General features: G+C 46.1%; 1 protein-coding gene across 5 annotated transcripts in view; it reads left to right on the forward strand.

Moving 5' to 3' along the window:
- SNX29 (sorting nexin 29) overlaps positions 1-24,353 on the forward strand; it is a 638,098-nt gene that overhangs the window by 10,719 nt on the left and 603,026 nt on the right. For 4 of the 5 annotated variants that reach the window (XM_007986063.3, XM_007986052.3, XM_037989526.2 and 1 more), the window contains exons 2-3: positions 12,465-12,526; positions 16,201-16,253. In XM_007986063.3, coding sequence (XP_007984254.1) covers positions 12,465-12,526; positions 16,201-16,253 — 115 coding nt within the window. Of the gene's footprint in view, positions 1-12,464; positions 12,527-16,200; positions 16,254-18,617; positions 18,672-24,353 lie in introns of those variants that run through there. The other variant, XM_073015178.1, reaches the window with a different exon arrangement.

Genomic DNA, 24,353 nt, shown 5'->3' on the forward strand with positions numbered 1-24,353 from the left:
GTTTCACCATGTTAGCCAGGCTGGTCTTGAACTCCTGGACTTGTGATCCGCTTGCCTCAGCCTCCCAAAGTGCTGAGATTACAGGCGTGAGCCACCACGCCTGACTCTGACTCTTACTCTTAATTCCCTTATCAGAAAATGGAAATTAAAGCAAGTAATGAATGTATAGTGCCTTTCTCAGGACCTGGAACATAGAGGACCAGGTGAAATTGTTATTTATATCTTTTCTCATTTCCCTTGTTCCTTTTTAGCTTAATTTCCAAGGTGTCAAAAGGGATTTTGATTTTTTTTGTAGGTTTTGATATACATTGCCACATCGCTTTTCAGAACTTACTGCACCATAAATTGTTACCCGTGGTGTGTACTTGATTTATCATTAGCTTTACTGGCATTGGGGAATTTCACATTAAATGTTTCTTGGAGGCTGGGTACGGTAGCTCATGCCTGTAATCCCAGCACTTTGGGAGGCCAAGGTGGGTGGATCACCTGAGGTCAGAAGATTGAGACCAGCCTGAACAACATGATGAAACCCCATCTCTACTAAAAATACAAAAATTAGGTGGATGTGGTGGTGGGCACCTGTAATCCCAGCTACTCGGGAGGCTGAGGCAGGAGAATCACTTGAACCCGGGAGGCAGACGTTGCAATGAGCCAAGATCATGCCACTGCACTCCAGCCTGGGCGAGAGTGAGACTCCATCTCAAAAAAAAAGAAAAAAGTTTTTTGGTTAATTTGTTGTTATATAATGGTGCCTTGTGGTAGTTATTAGTAAACATATAATTTGCTTTTCTCCAACCAGGAGGGAAGATATTCTTTCTTTCTTTTTTGAGATAGGATCTTGCTCTGTCGCTTAGGCTGGAGTACAATGGTGTGATCAGTGCTTACTGCAGCCTTGACCTATAGGCTCAAGTGATCCTCCAGCCTCAGTCTCCCTCATAGCTTGGACTACAGGTGTGTGCCACCACACACAGCTAATTTTTAGAAAAAACTTTTTTTTTTTTTTTTAAGATAGAGTCTTGCTCTGTTGCCCAGTACAGTGGCGCAATCTCTGCTCACTGCAAGCTCCACCTCCTGGGTTCACGCCATTCTCCTGCCTCAACCTCTCGAGTACCTGGGAGTACAGGCACCCGCCACCACGTCCAGCTAATTATTTTTGTATTTTTAGTAGAGACGGGGTTTCACTGTGTTTGCCAGGATGGTCTCGATCTTCTGACCTTGTGATCCGCCCGCCTTGGCCTCCCAAAGTGCTGGAATTACAGGTGTGAGCCACAACGCCCGGCCAGTTAAAAAAACCTTTTTGTAGGGACGGTGTTTCACTGTGTTACACAGGCTGGTCTCAAACTCCTAGGCGCAAGCAATTCTCTTACCTCTACCTCCCAAAATGCCAAGATTACAGGTGTGAGCCACCATGCTTGGCCTCTTGTCTCTTTAAAGTTTTTGCACATTGCCATGTTAGTGTTTTTTTTTTTTTTCCTACAGCAAGAACTGGTGAACTGGGTTGGCCTCCTGTTTTGCAAATAAAGTTTTATTGGAACAAAGCCATATCTATTCATTTACTATTGTCTATGGTTTGTTTCAGGCTACAATGGCAGAATTGAGTAACTGTGACAGAGAGTGTATGGCGTGCAAAGCCTAAAATATAAATATTTACTGTTTTGCTCTTTACAGAAAATGTTTGCCAATCCCTGCTCAAGAGTAATTTTTTTTTTTTTTTTTTTTTTTGAGATGGAATCTCGCTCTGTCACCCAGGCTGGAGTGCAGTGGTGCAATCTCGGCTCACTGCAACCTCCACCCCCTTGGGTTCAAGTGATTCTCCTGCCTCAGCCTCCCACTAGCTGGGATTACAGGTGGGCACCATCATGCCTGGCTAATTTTTGTATTTTCAGTGGAAACGGGGTTTCACCGTTTTGGCCAGGCTGGTCTTTAACTTCTGACTGCCAGTGATCTGCCTGCCTCGGCCTCCCAAAGTGCTGGGTTTGCAGGCAGGAGCCATCACGCCCGGCCTGCTCTAGAGTAAACTGATGGTCCCCATTCTTTGCTCATTTATTTTGTCATTGATCTTGGACACCATAAGCCCACGTGGATGGCCTGAGCCCATCTGTCTGCATGCAGAGCCTGTCTCTTTCCATTGTGTGGTGGCAGATAGTCTGTCCTTTTGTCCTGGGCCAGCTGTGCCACTTCACCCTACAATACTGGGAACCAGCGCCCTGACTTTGGGGAAGAACGATTGTCCATTTTATCTCTGTGTGTGCTAAGGCTACAGCAGATAAAACCACCACCTCACTCTGCCCATGACGGGAATGAGGCGGTTGTTGTGTCCTGGCCAGTCCTGGTCCTTTTTATTTAAAGTAGCCACTTGGGGAGCCACAGAAGTGAACTGCACCAGAATCTAGATTCAACAGCTGTTGAGTTCCTTCTGTGATGGGAGAGTTCATGAGGCTCCCGTCTATCCCGGAGAGCTCACAATGCATAATCCCTTCCACGACAGGGATTATTATACCAGCACTATGGCAGGACTGCAGGGCCATGGGAGCACTGTGTGGGGAGACAGCAGTGTGCCCCTTGCGGGACCCTCTACAGGAAGATTTCTCTGAGAAGGGAACCGTTTGAGTCAGCCATCAGGAGGTTGTTTTTCTCTTTGGTGGCGCTTTGATGACGGAGCCCTTTTCTGTGCCAAGATTGAGCCATTCAGGGAGTGAGCCTGGTTTTGTGGAGGTTGGAAGGTACAAGGTTTGGGGTAAAATATCGGGTCTGTCACCTCTGAGCTGTTCTTTGGGCAAATGATCAGTGTCTCCTAGCCTCAGTTCCTTTGTCTGTTTCACCAGGGTGGCCAGCCCCCACCTTCCAGATAGATGTGAGGGTTAAACGTATGTCTCAGTGTGGCGGATTGGCGGCAGACCTGGCCCCAGATGTGTTGTGTTTGGTTCATGCCGAGTTGGCTGGAACATTGTTCTAACAAGAGTATAATTAGGGGCCAACTAACTGACACAAAAAATCTGGATTTTCAGCCTCTCTTGAAAAACCAGGAGACGGGGCAATTACCGGTATTGCTGTGAGGTACTGTCTCCCAGTACTGGGTAGCAGCTGTCATCTCAAGAGGGGCACCTGCTCTGCTCTTGTGATCTGTGCCTTGCCAGCCCACCCCACTCATTTCTATCCCCCACCTGACCCCTTGGGCATTGCAGGGGTCCCTCTTGGTCTTGTATGTGCCCTGGGCATATATTGGGCAGCCCTTTCTGCCCCCCTCCTCCTTCTGCTTTCTTTCAGTTTCTTTATTTGGAATGGTTGTGGATTTTGGGGGTTGGGTTGGGAATTAGACAATAGCAACAACGTTAAAGTCATCATTGGGCTGGTAGCGCCAGGCATCCCAGATGCCTGCCAGTGTAACTGAGGATGAATTCTGCAGTGACAACAGGTTGATGATGTCCTTGTTCCCTGCAAGACTCTGTATGTGGGGCCTTGGTTAGACGGTGAGGGGAGATTGGAGCATGATTATGATTATAGCGTGCTGGGGAACTCACGTTTAACCTGGGGAACTGCACGGTGGCTGTAAAATCTACAAACACAGATACTATTGTTTTAATTTTTAACCTGCCATCCTTCATTATTTCTGCCAGGGCAGTGGGCTGTTAAATCCAGCCCAAGACCTGTTCGTTATACATTATCTATGGCTGTTTTTCACCCTGCAGTGGCAGAGTTGGGTAGTGACAGCAACCCTTTGGGCCACAAAGCCTAAAATATTGACAGCGGGACTCTTTCCAAAAAAAGCTTGCTGACCCCCATTCTAGGGTATGCTAAAGGTACAGGTTCAGTGAAAATCAGAAACAAATCATGTGAGGCAGCCCACCACAGATGCACACGCAGGGCTTAGAGAAATGCTGTGTTCATTGCAGTTTTGCGGGGCACATTGGATGAATCACATAACATCATTGTGTGTATCCTGTAATACTAGTAAGTCATTTATTGTGTATTCATCGCCCTTCCAGATGCTCTAGCCACTGCATAGAAAATTCAGTGTGGGGTAAAGGAAATGAGAGCAAAAGGGCCAGAGCTAGGAACAGCAACTGAGGCAGGGGGTGGCTGTCACAGAGGGCCTTTGCCGTGAGACTTGCCATCTCATGAAGGAAGAGCCATGCCAGGTAGGGGAAGATTGGGGTGCAGGAGGGGCCCCTGGAAGCAAGGCATGGTTTCTATTACATTTATTAATTTTATTTTATAAAAGTATAAATCTATGTAAATGTAAATATATGTCAATTTATTTATTTTTTTAAATTTCATTTTATTTTGTTTTGAGATGGAGTCTCACTCTTTTGCAGTGGTGTGATCTCGGCTCACTGCAACCTCCACTTTCTAGGTTCAAGTGATTCTCCAGCCTCAGCCTCCTGAGTAGCTGGGATAACAGGCGCCTGCCACCATACCTGGGTAATTTTTTGTATTATTATTATTATTTTTGAGATGGAGTTTTGCTCTTGTTGCCCAGGCTAGGGTGCAATGGCGCAATCTTGGCTCTCTGCAACCTCCGCCTCTTGGATTCAAGTGATTCTCCTCCCTAAGCTTCCCAAGTAGCTGGGATTATAGGCGTCTGTCATCATGCCTGGCCCATTTTTGTGTTTTTAGTAGAGATGGGGTTTAACCATGTTGGCCAGGCTGGTCTTGAACTCCTGACCTCAGGTGATCCACCTGGCTAGGCCTCCCAAAATGCTGGGATAACAGGCGTGAGCCACTGCACCTGGCCAATTTTTTTGTATTTTTAGTAGAGACGGGGGTTTCACCGTGTTGGCCAGGCTGGTTTCGAACTCTTGGCCCCAAGTCATCCACCTGCCTCTACCTCCGAAAGTGCTGGGATTACAAGCATGAGCCACCTCACCCAGCCGAGAGTAGCTTTTCTACTGTGTGATTCAATATGGGGACTGGGTTCTCCGTGCAGTTGCCTTGTCTAGACCTTGGGAGAATCCTACTGTAGTTGTTCGTTAGAACAGGAACATTTTCTCAGCCAACATCTACCTGTTGCAGTCCTTCTCATAAAAATATTGGGCCAAGAGTGGTGGCTTACACCTGTAATCTCAGCACATTGTGAGACTGAGGCAGGAGAATCGTTTGAGGCCAGGAGTTCGAGACCAGCCTGGGCAACGTAGCGAGACCCTCTCTTTACAAAACATACAAAATTAACCCAGTGTGGTGGTACATGCCTGTAGTCCCAGCTACTTGGGAGGCTGAGGTGGGAGGACTGTTTGAGCCCAGGAGTTGGAGGCCTCAGTGAGCTATGATCATGCCACTGTACTCCAGCCTGGGTGACAGAGCCAGACTCCATTTCTTAAATTTTTTTTTTTTTTTAATTGAGGTGAAATTCACAAAACAAATAATTAACTGTTGTTCTAAAGCAAGCAGTTCGCTGGTATTTAGTACATTTGCGTTGTTGTGCAATCAGCACTCTGTCTAGTTTCAAAACATTTTCATCACCCAAAGGAAACTCCATATCCATTAATGAGTAGCTCCCCATCCCCCTACCGCCCCAGCCCCTGGCAACCGCCTGTCTGCCTTCTGTCTATAGATTTCCTGTTCTGGTCCTTCCCAGTTTTGCAAGCGTGGCTAAGGTTCCCAGTTGTTCAGTGAAGGATGTCAGTGTGGTGTGTGGAAGGAGCACTTGCTTGAGAGTTAGGGAGAGCAGGGCTCAGCCTCCAATGCAGCACCTGCTTGACTGTGTGCCCTTGGGCAGAATTCCTTGCACACAGTGGGCACTCAGCATCGCCCTCTTTTTCTTTTCTCGCTTGTACCTGCTTAATGTGTTACAAGGATCTCACCAGGGAAATGTCTAGCATGACGTTGCCTCCACCGCGCTGCATGGAGAGGCAGCAAAATACCACTACTTAAATATCTGCACGGGCCAGGCATGGTGGCTCATGCCTGTAATCCCAGCACTTTGGAAGGCCCGGGTGGGTGGATCACTTGAGGTCAGGAGTTTGAGACCAGCCTGACCAACATGGCGAAACCCCATCTCTGCTAAAAATACAAAAAAAAAAAAAAAAAAAAAAATGAGCCAGGCGTGGTGGGGGACACCTGTAATCCCAGCTACTCAGGAGGCTGAGGTAGGAGAATTGCTTGAACCTGGGAGGTGGAGGCCTCAATGAGAAGAGATGGAGTCACTGTACTCCAGCCTGGGCGAAAAAAGCAAGACTCCATCTCATAAATAAAAAAATATATATATATGTGTGTGTGTATATATATGTGTGTGTATATATATGTGTGTGTATATGTGTGTGTGTGTGTGTGTGTGTATATATCTGTGTGGGCTTGACTAAGGGGCTTGACCTCTGTGGAATGGGAACCAGTTTACTTGGAGCTCCAGGGTTGCGAAGGTTAAAGAAGGAATATAGCCGGAATGCCTGGTTGCATCCTGCTTGTTTTCCCCTCTCCACATGCCAGGGGTCCTCTTTCACCCTTTCGTCTCCCAGGGCAGCAAACACAGAGGCCTTGATTGAATTGCTTTGCCTGGGCTTTGGAGAGAAGGTAGCTCGTTGAAACGACTTCTGGGAGCCAGAGGTCTTGATACCTTGGGGTAAGGGTTGCCAACAATGATGACAATGATAGCTAATTTTATTAAATGCTTGGTATATACCAGGCACTATTCTAGGTGCACAATACAATTTCCCTCATTTCATCATCCGAAGAGGTAGGTTGTCTGGTGAGCCTGAAGCAGGGGGGTTAAGTAACTTGCTCATGATCACATGGCTGGTAGAGTAGGATTCTAACCCGGGCTATCCTGTTCTTAATTTCTGCTCTTTCTCTCCAGGAGGTCACTGTAGCTTGAATGGCAACCCCAGGCAGAAGGCTAGAGGTTTGTGGTAAAAATTAATGTAGGACTCAAAGGACTGTAAACATTAAACATTAAATCCTGAGAGTTCTAAACATTGAAGACAAAGGCCGGGTGTGGTGACTCACGCCTGTAATCCCAGCACTTTGGAAGGCCAAGGCAGTCGGATCACCTGAGGTCAGGCGTTTGAGACCAGCCTGGCCAACATGGTGAAACCCTGTCTCTACTAAAAATACAAAAATTAGCTGGGCATGGTAGCAGGCGCCTGTCATCCCAGCTACTTGGGAGGCTGAGGCAGGATAATTGCTTGAATCTGGGAGGCGGAGGTTGCAGTGAGCCGAGATGGTGCCATTGCACCCCAGCCTGGGCGACAGGAGTGAGACTCCACCTACAAACAAACAACAACAACAAGAAAACATTAAAGAGAGACCCAAGTAGGTGACTGATTTTCCCATGCACGTGAGGTTTCTGAGTAGAGTTAGGGGGTGTCAGCTGACTGCATTTCTCAGACAGGTTTGTGAATCCCTGGAGGTATTCCCTCGGGTGCCTTTCCATTTTCTGTTTTCATTTTGATGATGATCTAAATGAGAAATAAAAAGAAGCCTATTCTTGTTCACCTGGTTGCTGGCGGGGGGCTGCCCCTGGAGATGAGGAAGCAGGAAGATGGGGTTTGATCGCTCCTGTGTGGCGAAGTGTTTGCAGAATTTGGAAGTGTTTGCTGAATTTGTAGTGGGCCACTGCTGCAGGTTGTGAAGGAGGTGGAGGGCGAGCAGGGCTTAGCAGCTGGCAGGTCCAGGATCCCATGGACTTGGAAGTGAATCCCTCCTCAGCCACTTCCCATGGGTCTGGTCCTGTAAAGGTATTTTCCCGAGTCGCAGTCCTCGCTACTGAGTGGAGCCACTTTTCCTTCTTTGTCAAGGATTTAATAGGTCATTTAATGACTTAGCCTCTGGTTGGGACTCAGTAGGTGGGCACATTCTTCCTGCTTCTCTCTGAGTGGCGGCAACATTTGAAGCTGGCAGATTCTTGTGGGCCCTGGCGGAGGTGCTGTATTCTCCACTGGATTCAAAGGGAGAAGGTAAGGAGACTGGTAGCATCGATTGCTCTGCCTGCCTGTCTCTGCAGAGTCTCCATAGACTCTAGAGCTAGGAGAGCATGATCTCATGCAGAAACCAGTGGCCAAACAAGGGAAGTGACTGTCCCTATCACATGGCTAGCAAGCGGGCCAGGCAGGATGAGAGCTCAGGCCTTGTGACTTCCCGCTCAGTGCGCTCCACTGTTCCTCTCAGTTGATAAGCGGTCCTCAGACCACCTGTGCTCCCTGCAGCCTAGTAAACCCCCTTCTCTCTCTCTTTACTTATTTATTTATTTATTTATTTATTTATTTATTTATTTATTTATGAGACACTCTCACTCTGTTGCCCAGGCTGGAGTGCATTGGTGCAATCTTGGCTCACTGCAACCTCCATCTCCCAGGTTCAAGCGATTCTCCTGCCTCAGCCTTCTGAGTAGCTGGGACTAAAGGTGCTCTCCACCACGCCTGGCTAGTTTTTGTATTTTTAGTAGAGATGGGGTTTTGCCATGTTCGTGAGGCTGGTCTTGAACTCCTGACTTCATGTGATCCGTCCGCCTTGGCCTCCCAAAGTTGCTGAGATTATAGATTTGAGCCATTGCTCCCAGCCGACCCCTTTCTCTTAAGCTCATTCAGGGCTAAGTTGGCCACAGCTGCCCCTTCTGAGGTCAAGGTTGTCTCACTTGAGAGCTGCTTACCTGCAGAGAGAGATCACAGCCAGGAAGTGTGAGCCTCTGGGTTGGGACCTGCACAACCTCGGGTAGTTTTTACATAAAGAACAGGTTTTTCTTTTCTTCCCCTCACCCCATCATGAAAAGAGGCTTTGCAGAGTAAGGCAGAGGAGGCTGCTGACATCTCATCCAGAACAAGCAGTAGGGCAAAATACTCTATAAAAAAAAAAAAAAAAAAAGACCTGGAGGATCATTGTGCATTTCAGGAAGGGTAGGTGCTAAATCTTTGTTATTCAAGTGTGAAGGGAGTCAACAGTATTAGCTCACCTGAGAGCTTATGAGAAACACAGAGTTGGCCAGGCACGGTGGCTCATACCTGTAATCCCAGCACTTTGGGGGGCTGAGGTGGGTGGATCACAAGGTCAGGAGTTCAAGACCAGCCTGGCCAACATGGTGAAACCCTGTCTCTACTAAAAATACAAAAATTAGCTTGGCGTGGTGGTACGTGCCTGTAATCCCAGCTATTCGGGAGGCTGAGGCAGGAGAATTACTTGAACCTGGGAGGTGGAGGTTGCAGTGAGCCCAGATTGTGCCACTGAACTCCAGCCTGGGCAACGGAGCAAGACTGTCTCAGAAAAAAAAAAAGAGAAACACAGAATTAGGCCCCATTTGCAGCCTCCTGAATCAGAATCTGCCTTTTGGGCTGGGTGCGGTGGCTCATGCCTATTATCCCAGCTCTTTGGGAGGCTGAGGCAGGAGGATCGCTTGAGCCCTGGAGTTCAAGAGCTGCTTGGGCAAGCTCATGAGACCCCATCTTTATAAAAAATAGAAATAAATAAATTATCTGTGAGTGGTGCCCTATGCCTGTAGTCCCAGCTACTCAGAGGGCTGAGACAGGAGAGTTGATTTAGCCCAGGAGGTTGAGACTGCAGAGAGCTGTGATTGTGCCACTTACTCCAGCCTGGGTGATAAGAGTTCCTGTCTCAGAAAAAACGCCAGCAAACAAATGCCTGCTTTTTAACAAGATCTCCAGGAGATCTGTGTGGACATCAAAGTTTGAGAAGAACTGCATTAGAAAATTATCAGTAGGGAGATGAAAGAGATTTTTGTTTTCTTTGTATATTTTTTCCCGATTTGTTATTATTCTATTTTTTTTCCCTACATGAATTGCTTTTATGATGAGAAAAAAATAACAAAGGCATTTCCAGTGCGGGGAACCCTGTCAAATTTCCAGTTGGTATTGCTCAAGGGCAGGTAGAACTGTCGGGTCTCATACTTGGAAAAAGGAAGAAAGCAAGCCTGACTTTTCTATTCTGGTGTTAGGGAGGGAAGACCAGAATCCAAACCCTGGATTCTGGAACAAAGAGCGTTTGATTGATAGAGACAGGTGTCAAGAGGTGTCAGAGGACCTTGGCCAGATGGGTCTATAGCCATCCTGAGCAATGCCTTGAGATGCCTCCTGGCTGGTGGGAATGGTGTCCAGGCTATTCTTGATCGAAACCTCTTCCAGAAAAAAATACTAATGGTATTTTTTTGAAGAGTCAGTTGTTTTACTGTGTGTCTGCTGACTGGTTTTATCACTAGGCCTGGAGGTAAGGCGGGATCCTTGGTATCGTGGTCCTAACACAGGTTTTAGAGGTCTTGAGTCAGGATTACTGTTTAACCAATTAGTATTAAAATTTCAAGAGTCTAACCCCATTATCATGGCCCACACGATCCTATGTGACTGGTCTCTGCCTGCCTGTTTGATCTTTCCTTCCGTTTTTTTTTTTTTTTTGCTTTTTGCTCAAAACACAGCAAACTTCCTTCTAGTCCTGGAAGACCAGAGCCAAGCTTGTCCTACCTCCGAGCCTCTCCCCTTGCTGCTTGCTCTGTCTGGAACACTGGCCTGCCCTATCTTTCCATAGCTGCTCCTTCTCTTTATAGAGGGCTCAGCTCACATATCACCTGTGCAGAGAGGCCCTCAGTGGCTGCCTTGGCTAAAGCAGCCTTCTTGCTTCCTCCCTATCCCATCACTGTCTTTGTTTTTTCTTCCTAGTATGACTCTAACACTTTTTCGTTGATTGGTTTATTTTTATACTATTTTGTTTTTTGTTTTGTTTTTGAGATAGGGTCTCACTCTATCAACCAGGCCAGAGTGTAGTGGCACGATCTCAGCTCACTGCAACCTCTGCCTCCCAGGTTCAAGTGATCCTTCTACCTCTGCCTCGTGAACAGCTGGGACCACAGCTGTGTGCCACCATGCCCGGCTAAATTTTTTGTGTTTTTTGGTAGATACAGGGCTTCGTCATGTTGCCCAACCTGGTCTCAAACTCCTGATCTCAAGCAATCTGCCTGCCTCAGCCTCCCAAAGTGTTGGGATTACAGGCGTGAACCACTGTGCCCGGCCTTCTAGTAGGATTTTTAGCTCCATGAGAAGATGGCTCTTTTACATCATTTAACTTGTATGTCCTCAGCTCTTAAAACATTGCCTCACACACACTAGAAGTTAAATAAATCCTGGGTGGATCAACACACACAGTCAATTGACTTCTCCCAGCTTCAGCTTTCCCATCTGTGTTTGGGATCCTGGCTTGTAGGCTGGATGTGAAGATCAAGGGAGATATTGCATGCATAGTGCTCAGCTTGGTTCCTGGCATGTAGGATGCGCCCAGCACATGGTGGTGGTTGTTATCAACCAGCTGGCCCTGGCTTGACCTGGAGGAATCACTGACCATCTCTGAGATAATGCTCTGCTGCTGCGCCCCGGTGCAGCCTACGTAGAGTTGCCCAGGACAGAAGCAGCCTGATGGCAATTCAACGCCTGCAGTGTGGAGCATCTGTCCTTATAACCTGAATTCCAGTATCCTTTGAAGACAGTGTGCTCTGTGACTGGTGCATCATAGTCCATGGCTTTGTATCTTGCTTGGAGTCACTGGGCCTCTTGTGGAGATCAGGTGTGGCTCTGACAACTGTCCACCTGGTGTTTTCAAGTGCCCTTTCCCCAGACCTTCTGAAATGGAAATTCAGTGTATGTCATGTGTGTCAGTTGGGAATGCTTTTGGCTGCAAGTAACAGCTCAATGTGCCGTGGTGTGGACAAATATGGTTATTTATTTTGTGAGAGTTAGCTTGTTTCTAGTCTTGACTTACCAACTCAGTGATATCAGGGCTGGTGTCTTTGTGATTCTCTAGGTCTTTCTCTCAGGCTCATGACTTCATGGTGGCAAAATGCTACTCGGGCTCCACCCAACATGTCTATGATTGAGGCATGAAGGATGGAAGACAGAATGATGCCCTTCATAGCTCTTCTTTCTATCAGAAAGGAATGACTTTCCCAGAACTTTCCCAGTGCACTTCTGCTATCTTCTCATTGGCCAGACCGCTTAAGTTCAACCTCAGCTGCTGAGAAGAGGAGTATCAGGTTTTATAGCTTGGATTGCTGAAGGCGACATGGGAAAAGGATGTTGGAGATGATAGTGAGAACAGCCAGTGAGCAGTTCCCGCTGTACTGGGAAACTTGTATTTTATTTTAGGCTGCTGGTTGACAACTGGGGGCAGTTTTGATTCCCAGGGGAGTTTGGCATTACATGGAAACATTTTGGTATAACTCAGGGGTTTGTGTGTGCTAATGCCACGTAGTGTGTAGAGGCCAGGGATGTTGCTAAACATCCTACAATGTCAGTAGTGCCAAGGGTTGAGAAACCTTTAGACCACTGTAGACATGTTGTTCAGATTTGGGGAAAATTAGTTTACCTGTTTTCCTTTGATGCAGTAACGGGCAATAGCCAAACTTCATTGTAATGATACAGATTATTGGTACCTAGTCGTGCTATTGATTTGGTTAAAGATCAGTAGTAAAGGACTGGTCTAGTTGGGGACAGCCGTGTCCGAGTGTCAACGAGAACTAATTAAGCCTCATTGCGTTTTAGGATCACAGAACAATGACAAAAGACAATTTCTGCTGGAGCGACTGCTGGATGCAGTGAAACAGGTAAGCAGAAAGCACACATTTGCCTTTTTGGTCGAGTAATAGTGTCACATAATTAATGTAGGTCATTTCTTCCCTATAACATACACAGACTAACTCCTACTTTATACCTGGGAACAGTGAAGCGATCTAATCGTTTTCCCCAGGAAATGATAGAGCAGTGAACACGGTCAGAGTTGAGTTGGAGGAAGTCCTGTGTCTTGAATTTCGAAAGCCCTCTAGAGGACCCCCATCCTTCAGTGATGTCCCTTCAAGAAAGGCACTGAGCTGGGTGTGGTGGCTCACGCCTGTAATCCCAGTACTTTGGGAGGTCAAGGTGACCGCATCACTTGAGGTCAGGAGTTCCAAAGTAACCTGGCCAACATGGTGAAACCCTGTCTCTACTAAAAATACAAAAATTAGCTGGACGTGGTGGCAGGCACCTGTAATCCCAGCTATTTGGGAGGCTGAGGCAGGAGAATTGCTTGAACCTGAGAGGTGGAGGTTGCAGTGAGCCGAGATTGCCCCACTGCACTGCAGCCTGGGCAACAGAGTGAGACTTTGTCTCAAAAAAAAAAAAAAAAAAAAAAAAAAAGGCATTGATGTGGGTTTCAAAGTCCCATTGTCTCATTTCCAAGCTGTTGTGTTTGAGGGCAGCTCTGAGGGGTGCAGAGGTGGTAGTTTCGAGTTAGGACCCCTGAGCACAAGAAGGCTAGGACAAGGAGGAAGGAGGCCACGCCTGGGGTCCTCTGCTGCTGCCCCCAGCTGTGTGGACACTCCAGGTGGCTTTGCTGTGATTGATGTGATGCTGTTTCTGATGCTTGACTCTGGCTAGGCTTGGAGGCAAGCTTGGCTGTGAGACTGGAATCTGCTTGCTGCATGTACCAGATGCATGCTACTGTTAGCTGTCACTGATCACACCTCCACTGTGTGCCAGGCTCTCTGCTAAGCACTTTATATTTAATCCTTCCAACAACACTGTGAGATTATAGTTCCTGCAGTTGGTTTCATTTTACAGCTGAAGAGACTGAAACTCAGAGGGATCCAATAACTTGCTCAAGGCGTCATAGTTAGTAAGCGGCAGAGCTAGGATCCAAATCTGGGAATTCTAGGAGCTCACTTTTTGGAAGGGGCAGTTGACAGTTATAATTATGTGTGTAATTACACTGTAGGGAGGTAAGTACTGTAATAGGGGTGTGTGTGAAATTTTTTATTTTTTTTTATTTTTTAGAGATAAGGTCTTGCTCTTGTCTAGGCTGGAGCACAGTGGTACCATCATAGTTCACTGTAACCTCAAACTCCTGGGCTCAAGCAATCCTCCCACCTTGGCCTCCTGAGTGGCTGGGACTACAGGTGCATGCCACCACATGTGGCTGGGGTGTATATTGAGTATTGAAGTGAGCCCAGAGAATGCAGTATCTATGTAAGCCTTGAGGCGTTGTGTGGTAGGAGGGACACAGGCTTTCTGCTCCGATGTAGTTGGAATTAAAGGCCAGCTTTACTTCTTCAGCTCTGTGTGTACAGGGACAGCTCACGCACCCTCCCTGAGCATGTCTCTGCTCTTCTGTAACTGGGTCACTTAATCTGTGTATGGCTTCTGAGGGAATTGGCTTGTTAAAGTAGGTAAAGGGCCTGGACAGAGCCTGGTCCTCTGTTAACATGGTAACATCTGGAGCCCATGTTATTAGCGTGTTCTTTCTTTGCTGCAGAAATGGAAAATATAATAAGATGAGGAGGCAAGATGAACCACTTTAAAGGTAGCAGAGAGAAATAAAGTGGAGCTTATGCCCAGAGCTTCTGCTGCTTTTTTTTTTTTTTTGGATGGAGTCTAGCTCTGTCGCCCGGGCTGGAGTGCAGTGGCACAATCTCAGCTCACTGCAACTTCTGTCTCCTGGGCTCAAGTGATTCTCCTGCCTCAAACTCCTGAGTAGCTGGGACTACAGGTGCGTGCCACCACACCTGGCTAATTTTTGTATTTTTTAGTAGAGGTGGGATTTCACCATGTTGGCCAGGCTGGTCTCGAACTCCTGACCTTGGGTGATCAGCCCACCTTGGCCTCCCTTACTGCTGGGATTACAGACGTGAGCCACTGCGCCTAGCCTGCAGTTATTATTATTATTATTGTTATTGTTATTTTGAGGGTTAAAGTGTTGCATATGACTTTTTTGCAAGACTTTCAAAAATAAATTTTATTGATGTATAATTTACATATAATAAAATATAGCATTTTAAGTGTATAGTTTCATGTGTTTTGACAAATATATCATTTAAAATTATATATGTACACACACATATACACATACACACACAGATACACACACAGACACACAATGTAGTAGTTTTGATAATAAGTTTAGGAACCCTGCAAGCCTGCTACCCATAGCAGAGATTCTATACCTTTAAAAGAAAAAGACAGTAGTAGGCCAGGCATGGTGGCTTACGCCTGTAATCCCAGTGCTTTGGGAAGTTGGGGCAGGAGGATGTCTTGAGGCCAGGAGTATGAGGGCAGCCTGGGCAACATAGTGAGAACCCTGTCTCTACAAAAATAAAAAATATGAGTTGGACCTGGTGGCACGTGCCTGTAATTCCAGCTACTTGGGAGGCTGAGGTGGGAGAATTGCTTGAGCCCAGGTATTCGAGGTTACCATGAGCTATGATGGCACCACTACCCTTCAGCCTGGTGACAGAGTGAGACCCCATTTTTTTTTGTTGTTAAGTAAATTAGAATAGTGGATAATGGTGATGGCTGCTCAACATTGTGAATTGAAATTTACACCTAAAGATGGTTAAAATGGCAAAGTTTATGTTATCTATATTTTAATTTTACCAATTCAGAAAGTAGCCTGCAGGGCCAGGTGCCGTGGCTCACGCCTGTAATCCCAGCACTTTGGGAGGCCAAGGTGGGCGATCACCTGAGGTCAGGAGTTCAAGACCGGCCTGACCAACATGGAGAAACCCCGTCTCTACTAAAAATACAAAAATTAGCCGGGCGTAGTGGCACATGCCTGTATCCCAGCTACTTGGGAGTCTGAGGCAGGAGAATCACTTGAACCCGGGAGGGAGAGGTTGCGGTGAGCTGAGATCGATCCATTACACTCCAGCCTGGGCAACAAGAGTGAAACTCCATCTCAAAAAATAAAATAAAATAAAAAAAAAAAAAAGAAAAAAAAGAAGTAGCCTGCTTTCATTTTTACCCACCCTCAGTAAATTGTCATTTCACACAACCAGATGACTCGTGTGAGGCTTGATTTGTGCTGCTGTAACATCATAGCCAGTCATGACAACTCTGGGGCTCGTCCAAAGGGGCCCATTCAGCGCAGGTTTGTGGAAGTTGTAATTGTCTCCCGCGATGAGCTCTGTGTGGTAGACAGTCAGCTGCCGACAGGCAGGAGCAGCTTCCTGGATAATGCACAGATGGCCGTGTGCTTTTGTTTTTCTGTTAGCAATGTTTTCCCACAAGGCTTGCTTTTGTATAAGTGGGAGATAAGGGTTTCCTTTAAGTGGCAGCTTCAAGGCTGGGGTGTGTACCTTCTTAAGTCTTGTGCTGATACCCAGGGGACAGGGACGTCCTCACTTGACGTGCAGAGCTTCTGGTCCAGTGTCCCCTCCCTGACCCTTAAGCCCTACGTGGGCTGTTGTGTGACGTTTTGAGTGTCGCATCCCAGCGGCTGATCTCAGCAGCTTCTTTTTCTGTGCAGTGCCAGATCCGCTTTGGAGGGAGAAAGGAGATCGCCTCGGATTCCGACAGCAGGTAAATATGTCGCTTCTAAAACCATTGACCATCAAGCTTGAAAAGGCGGCAGAAGGTGGCTGGCTTCTGTGCTCTGCCTCTGCAGCCGAGAGGTGCAGCGCTGAAATTTGAGTCAACCGTGGACTCTCTGTGCAGTGACTGCTCATCTCCAACATTCCACATTTTCCATAATTCTCTTTCTAGGAATCTATTCGGAGGGAATTATTCGAGATACCTTTCCATATAAAATTATTTTCAGGGTAATTAATAATTATGAGAACTTGGATGCCTAAATACCCAGTAATTGGGAAATGGTTAATAAAGTATAGTGCGTTAATGGGGTGGAATGTTATATAGCCATCAAGAGTAATGTTTATATGGAATTTGTTTTCAGTGGAAAAATGCATGGGTAGTAATTTAGAAATTATATATATAGTAAAAAGGCATATGTTGTAAAAAGAGCAGGATCCGAAATTCTATGCATATGGAGTGGTCCTAGCTATGTTAGATAGCAACTCTGGCCAGAACACACTGAAATGTGGCCTAAGGTAGCAGTAAGGGTAAGAATACTGGGAATATTGCTTTCTGGTATTTTTCGCGTGTTTTATTGTGATCATGTGTTCCTTTTATGATAAAAAATAATTCCTAAAAATGGGCCAGGTGCGGTGGCTCATGCCTATAATCCCAGCATTTTGCGAGGCCGAGTCAGGTGGATCACTTGAGGTCAGGAGTTCGAGACCAGTCTGGCCAACATGGTGAAATCCCGTCTCTACTAAAAATACAAAAATTAGCTGAGTGTGGTGGTGCACGCCTGTAGTCCCAGAGACTTGGGAGGCTGAGGCAGGACAATTGCTTGAACCCAGGCTAATTTTGGGGAAAATTAAGGATTTAGGAGGTGGAGGTTGCAGTGAGCTGAGATTGTGCCACTACACTCCAGCCTGGGTGACAGAGTGACACAGGGTGAGCCTCTGTCTCAAAAAATAAAATTTGGCTGGGTGCAGTGGCTCATGCCTGTAATCCCAGCACTTTGGGAAGTCGAGGCAGGTGGATCACGAGGTCAGGAGTTCGAGACCAGCCTGGCCAAGATGGTGAAACCCCTTGAGGCTTGATTTGTGCTGCTAAAAATACCAAAAATGAGCCGGGCTTGGTGGCGGGTGCCTATAATCCTATAATCCCAGCTACTCGGGAAGCTGAGGCAGGAGAATTGCCTAAACCCAGGAGGCAGAGGTTGCAGTGAGCCGAGATTGTGCCACTGTACTCTAGCCTGGGTGACAAAGCAAGACTCTATCTCAAAAAAAAAAAAAAAAAAAAAATTCCTAAAAATGGCCATTGACATTCACGACCCAGGAAAGGCTGACATCATGGCATAAGCTGATAACATTGGCTGGAAGGAGACCCATAGGGCTTGGCAAAGGTAGGAGGCACACAAATATCCAGTCCTTGCTGCAAATGCGTTGTGAGCTCAGTCAGAGCTGATTTGTGCTCTGCAGCCCCTGGGGTGGCAGGAGGGACATTCCTGCATGGGAAGGAAAGGGAAGGGAACTTGCTTGCTCAACGTTCATCTCATCCTGGAAACCGTTCATGTCCCCCACCCTCTCACCGTAGCCCACCCTCCCGCGTCCATTGTTCCTTTTTCTGTCCTTTCCTACTGTAAACTTTTAACAGCCATGAGCAAAGCATGTAGACCTTTCTGGAATAGAGCCATGTGGATGATTCGAAACTGGCACAGATTTAAAATGATGCGCCCTATTATCTGTGCCTTCTCTGCTTATGTTTTCTCCATTGCACGTATCACCATCCAACTGACTATATATACATTCGACTTTTAAATTTTGCCTATTATCCTGTCACTATAATGTCGGCTCTGTGCAGGCAGGTATGTTTCGCTGTCTTGTTTACAGATGTTTCTCTAGTGCCTAGAAGCATTCAGTAAAGATTTGTTAGCCGGATGAGTGTGTGTATTACATTGTACTGTAGTCAGGTGTTCAAATATCTGTGCCACCACGAAGCTTGTGAGATTGGAAGGCAGAAAGGGTGTTTCTCCATTTATTTTTTAAAATTTTACTTCTCAGTGTTTTACACAAGCACTTTGTGCCTGTCGTACATTAGATTCTCAGTATATGTTCGTGGCATTAGATCATTAGACTCATTGATCAATTTAGTCCTTCCTGAGGGCCTACTATGGGGCCTGGCCTTGGCCAGGGATCCAAGGTCCGCTTGCGTCAGAATCACCTGGGAGGCTTATTGATTAATGATGCAGTGTCTAAGTCCTGTCCTAGTTGTATTGGAGCAGGATGTGTATATGTGCATGAGTGTGTGTGTGAATGACTGAAGCCGAGGAGCTTGCTGAGAATTTGCATTTCAACAGGATCCCCAGGTGATTCTGCTGGACACCAAAGCTTCCAGTGTAATCACTGTTCCAGGGCCTGGGATGCAGAGGTAATTAGGAAAGACTCCTGTTTCCTGACCGGGTTGGTTTGTCTGTGTTTATGTGTGTGTATGGGTGTGTGTGGTGTGTGTGTGTCTAAGTATCCATGACTTCTTGACCACTTTTCTTCATTACCGTGCTGTCCGCTTCCTGAGAGAGGCGATCCTGCTCGGAATGTTAGGTTAACGTGTTCTTACACAGGTGGAGTATCCCTCATCCAAAAACCCACAATTCAAAATGCTGCAAAATCCAAAACTTTTTGAGTACCAACATGATGCTCAAAGGAAATGCTAATGGAAGCCAGTTGGATTTTGGATTTTTGGATTAGGCTCACCTAACTGGTAAGTATATAATGCAGATATTCCACAGTCTGGAAAAACCTGAAATCCGAAACATTTCTGATCCTAAGCATTTTGGATAAAGAATACTGAACCTATGTAATAGAATTTGCTACCATAGCCTTTGTTACAGAAAATGTTATGTTTTGTAGTAGAATTGAAAAAGTTAATTCCTTCTGTGATAACTGTCGTTTATGGCTAAAAGGAGTATGCTGCTTACTATTACTAATAATAGGCCAGGCACTGTGGCTCATGTCTGTAATCTCATTGCTTTGGGAGGCTGAGGTAGGAGGATTGCTTGAGGCCAGGAGTTCAAGGCTGCAGTGAGCTATGATCGTGCCATTGCATTCCAGCCTGGGCAATAGACAGAGACCCTGTCACTAAAAATAATAATAATAATAGCCAGGCATGGTGGCTCATGCCTGTAATCTCAGCACTTTGGGAGGTCAAGGCGGGAGGATCACCTGAGGTCAGGAGTTCGAGACCAGCCTGACCAACGTGGAGAAACCCTGCCTCTACTTAAAATACAAAATTAGCCAGGCATGGTGGCACATGCCTGTAATCCCAGCTAGGCAGGGAGGCTGAGGCAGGAGAAGCGCTTCAACCTGGGAGGTGGAGGTTTCGGTGAGCCGTGATTGCTCCAGTCTGGGCAACAAGAGCGATACTCCATCTCAAAAAAAAAAAAAAAAAAGTAATACTAATAGTTATAGTTTGTGACTGCCTTTGCTACATTTTATTTATGTTGATTCTTAGTCCTCAGAAGGAGCAGAGGTATTATCCTTTCTTTTTTTCTTTTTTTTTTTGAGACAGGGTCTTCCTCTGTCACTCAGCCTGGAGTGCAGTAGTGTGATCATGGTTCATAGCAGCCTCAGCCTCCCAGGCTCAAGATCTTCCCACCTCAGCCTCCTGAGTAGCTGGGACTACAGATGCAAGCCACCATACTTGGCTACTTTTTGTATTTTTTGTAGAGATGGGGTCTCACTATGTTGCCCAGGCTGGTCTCGAACTCGTGGACTCAAGTGATCCTCCCACCTTGGCCTCCCAAAATGTTGGGATTACAGGTATGAGCCACACTGTGCCTGGGTTATCCCTTTTTCACTGATGAGAAAACTGATTCAGAGAGGCAAAATGCCATAGCCTAGGTTAGACATTTTGAAAGGGCTAGAGTTCCATGATTTGTTCTTTCTCTGTTATGTGCTATTTAGTGACTAAATTGTTTTTGAGGCTGGGTTTAAAAAAAAATTATTCTCCTCTACCCTAGGCGGATTACATCTTAATATCAGAGACCTGGTCTTACCTTGGAAATGTACTTGGGTAAAGGTGGCACCACCTTCATGTTGGAAAGGCCACATCATTGTCCCTATTCTGTGAGAAAGTTGAATCTTGGCTGGACGTGGCGGCTCACGCCTATAATCCTAGCCTTTTGGGAGGCTGAGGCAGGTGAATCCCTTGAGGTCAGGAGTTCAAGACCAGCCTGGCCAACATGGCAAAACCCCGTCTGTACTAAAAAAATTAGCTGGACGTGGTGGTGCCCGCCTGTAATCCCAGCTACTCGGGAGGCTGAGACAGGAGAATCGCTTGAACCCGGAAGGCAGAGGTTGCAGTGAGCCGAGATTGCACCATTGCAATCCAGCCTGGGTGAGAGAGTGAGACTCCGTCTCAAAAAAATAATTAAAAAAAAAGAAGAAAGTTGAATCTCAAGAGGGAAAGTCAGCGAACATTTAAAAATAACTTAGGAGGACTGACAAGATAGATGAGTTGCCTCCCTTCCTCACCGCTGGTAGCTGACCCGACCCTGGAGTTGAGGCCAATCCACTTACTTCTCTCCAGCTCCTCTGCTGGCCTGCGGTCCCCATTACCAGCATCTCACAGGATGGCCGCTGCAGCTCTGGGCTCTCCCCATTTGTTCTTGTCCTGCTTCTACCACATCGAATGCAGAATGCAGATTCCCTCACCTCATGCTCCCTTGAAACCTCCCAGCTGCCTTCTCTTTGCTCTTGGGAGAAAGACCCACATCCTTAACACAGCCTGGAGGCCTCACATGCTTTCCCGTGCTCTCTGATCCAGCCATCTGCCCTTTTTCTCCTTTTGTTTTTAAAGCTTTTAACTACTTTTTCTTTCTTCTTTTTTTTTTGAGATGGAGTCTCTCTCTGTCACCCAGACTGGAGTGCAGTGGCTTGATCTCGGCTCACTGCAAGCTCTGCCTGTCTGGTTCACGCCATTCTTCTGCCTCAGCCTCCCGAGTAGCTGGGACTACAGATGCCCGCCACCATGGCCAGCTAATTTTTTTCTATTTTTAGTAGAGATGGGGTTTCATCGTGTTAGCCAGGATAATCTTGATCTCCTGACCTCATGATCCACCCGCCTTGGCCTCCCAAAGTGCTGGGATTACAGGCGTGAGCCACTGCATCCGTTCTGCTTTTCACTACTTTTTCAAGGAAATTTTTTTCTTTTTTTGAGATGGAGTTTCGCTCTTGTTGCCCAGGCTAGAGTGCAATGATGTGATCTTGGCTCACCACAACCTCCGTCTCCTGGGTTCAAGCGATTCTCTTGCCTCGGCCTCCCAGGTAGCTGGAATTACAGGTGTGCACCACCATGCCAGGCAAATTTTGTATTTTTAGTAGAGACGGGGTTTTTCCATGTTGGTCAGGCTGGTCCTGAACTCCCGACCTCAGGTGATCTGCCCGCCTCAGCCTCTCAAAGTGCTGGAATTACAGGCAAAGCCACTGCACCCGGCCTGGATCATTTTTGACTTACAAAAATGACAGCTTGTTCAAAATAGTTAAAAACAGTATGTTTCTAATGCCTCTCCTTTTTAAAACAGAGTGTGCAGATTTCAGGCTCAGAGCCATCCTCTGGCCATGGCAGAGAGTCAAAATTTGTTACTTAATTGTATTTCGTGTTTTTTTTTTTTTTTTTTTTTTTTTTTTAATTTGAGATGGAGCCTTGCTCCGTTGCACAGTTTGGAGTGCAGTGGTGCAGTCTCCGTTCACTGCAACCTCCACCTCCCGGGTTCAAGTGATTCTCTTGCCTCAGCCTCCCTAGTAGCTGGGATTACAGGTGCGCGCCTCCAGGCCTGGCTAATTTTTGTATTTTTTAGTAGAGACGGGGTTTCACCATGTTGGTCAGGCTGGTCTTAAACTCCTGACCTCAAGTGATGCACCTGCCTCAGCCTCCCAAAGTGGTGGGATTACAGGCATGAGCCACCATGCCCAGCCTACGTTTACCTTTTTTTTTTTTTTTTACTTTTTTTTTTCACTTTTTTTTTTCATTTACTTTTAAGGCTACTGTTTTTATGTCATATGATGCTAGTTTTCCATTTACAACTGTGATGCAGCTTTCCATTTTTTAAATTTTAAAATAATTTTTAAACGTGTATGTAACTGAACAAAGTGAGTCAAATTCAAGACAAATAAGTAAATAATAGCACATACCCTTACTACATCGAAAAAGAGCTGTCAAGGTGTTGGTGGACGAATCATGTTTCGAGTAGAGACAGTGCTAGCAGGACAGAGCAGACCGTTGCGGGATTTGGGAGCCTAAATGGTGCACTGTATTATTGTGCCAAAATACAAAATCCAAGGTGGATGTGTGCGAGCATGTTTCTGTATGTGTGTGTGTGTATGTGCGTGAAATATATATATATGTATATATGTGTATATATATGTTATATATATGTGTGTGTGTATATATATATGTTTGTGAGAGACGGACACCGTGAGATGCAGCCATCTTCACATGGAACATAAAACAATATTGGCATTAGGGGAAATGCAGGCGAGACTTGTTTTTTCCTTCAGATGGAGTCCTGAGAAGTTTCCCCAGGAGGAAGTGGTGGCAGCCACTGACTCTGAAATGCGTGCTTCTCCTCTTTACTTTCTGTTGGCAATGTTTTCTAGCTCTTTTTTTTAACCTAGGAACAAAGACTCATTCTTGTGGTTCATTGAAATTATTCCACTTTCTTTCAGTCAGACTGGCCTGTGAAGCAGCTTTAAGATATCTTTGGAATATTTTCCCTTCTAGAAATAATGGCCCAGGAGCTTTGTAGGCCCTAGAAGTTACCTCAAAGACTAGACACGTGATTGTTCCGCCAAGGCGTCTTTGTCGCATATGGAATCAGAGGACGTAATCTGGAAGTTTTCCCTTTAAATTCTGAACAGGAACGATAACGGAGGCAGTGGAATCAGCATGGGCGTTACAGCTTGGCATTTGAATCTTGGGTTTGCCGGTTCTAAATTGTGTTGTGATTTTGGGCAAGTTTCTTTCTTGCACCTCAATTTCCGCAACTCTGAAATGGGTAGTATAACGGTATTCACTTCAGAGGGTTGTTATGAGTCAGTTCGTGTACAGCCCTTAGAACATTGCCTGGCAGGTAGTAAGTTTCCAGTAATTATTAGCTGTTGTGATTTTCATTATAAGGATATGTAAGGTGTTTGGCACTTGGTAGACGTTTACTACACACTCACGCACTGGATCTCTTTGCCATATGGGTGGCAGTGAGTTGGCTTCAGGTATTGATCTGCATTTAGAAATGGTTAATTTTGGCCAGGTGCGGTGGCCTGCACCTGTAATCTCAGCACTTTGGGAGGCCAAGGTGGGAGGATCACTTGAGCCCAGGAGTTTGAGACCAGCCTGGGCAACATGGCGAAATCCCCTGTCTACAGAAAAAAAAAAAATTAGCTAGCTGGGTGTGGTGGTGCAGGCCTGTGGTCTCAGCTACTCAGGAGGCTGAAGTGGGAGGATCACTTGAGCCTAGGAGGTCGAAGCTGCAGTGAGCCATCAACTCACCACTGCACTCTAGCCTGGTTGATGTGAGTGAGACCCTGTCTCAAAAAAAAAAAAAAAGAAATCGCTCTTTTTTGTGAACTTTCAGGTGACTGTCAGAGGAAATCATAGGAGAGCATTTCTTCTCCCTTCAAAGCATGCGAGAAAGAATGATTTGTTTTGGTGTTTTTTTTTTTTTTTTTTTTTTAACCTGCCGAGGAATTAGAATCAGTTTTGGACTTTTCAGGAAGCTAAAAACCAAAACCAGCTGCCCTTTGTTGTTCCTGATGTTATTCTTAATGCAGTTGAAAACTGTCACGTGTATCCCCCAGAGGACTTACGAAACGGAATGGTTTTTTCAGGTATTTTTTTCTGTTTTAAATGGCTCTGAATGTTTGTCATGTGAGTTTTATGTTCCCTGCGTCACAAGTTTCTTACCAGCCTCTGACTAGTTTGAGGTGTTGGCTGGATGTTACGATTCTTGTCATCCTGGCTGAAAATCCTGGGGTTCATTAATTGGATTCTCCCCCTCCCTTACCCCAAGTACTTTATTTCCACTTTGAGACTCTGTAGTAGATAGTCCATATTGCA

The sequence above is a fragment of the Chlorocebus sabaeus genome, chromosome 5, assembly GCF_047675955.1.
Source record: "Chlorocebus sabaeus isolate Y175 chromosome 5, mChlSab1.0.hap1, whole genome shotgun sequence".
Taxonomy (NCBI): domain Eukaryota; kingdom Metazoa; phylum Chordata; class Mammalia; order Primates; family Cercopithecidae; genus Chlorocebus; species Chlorocebus sabaeus.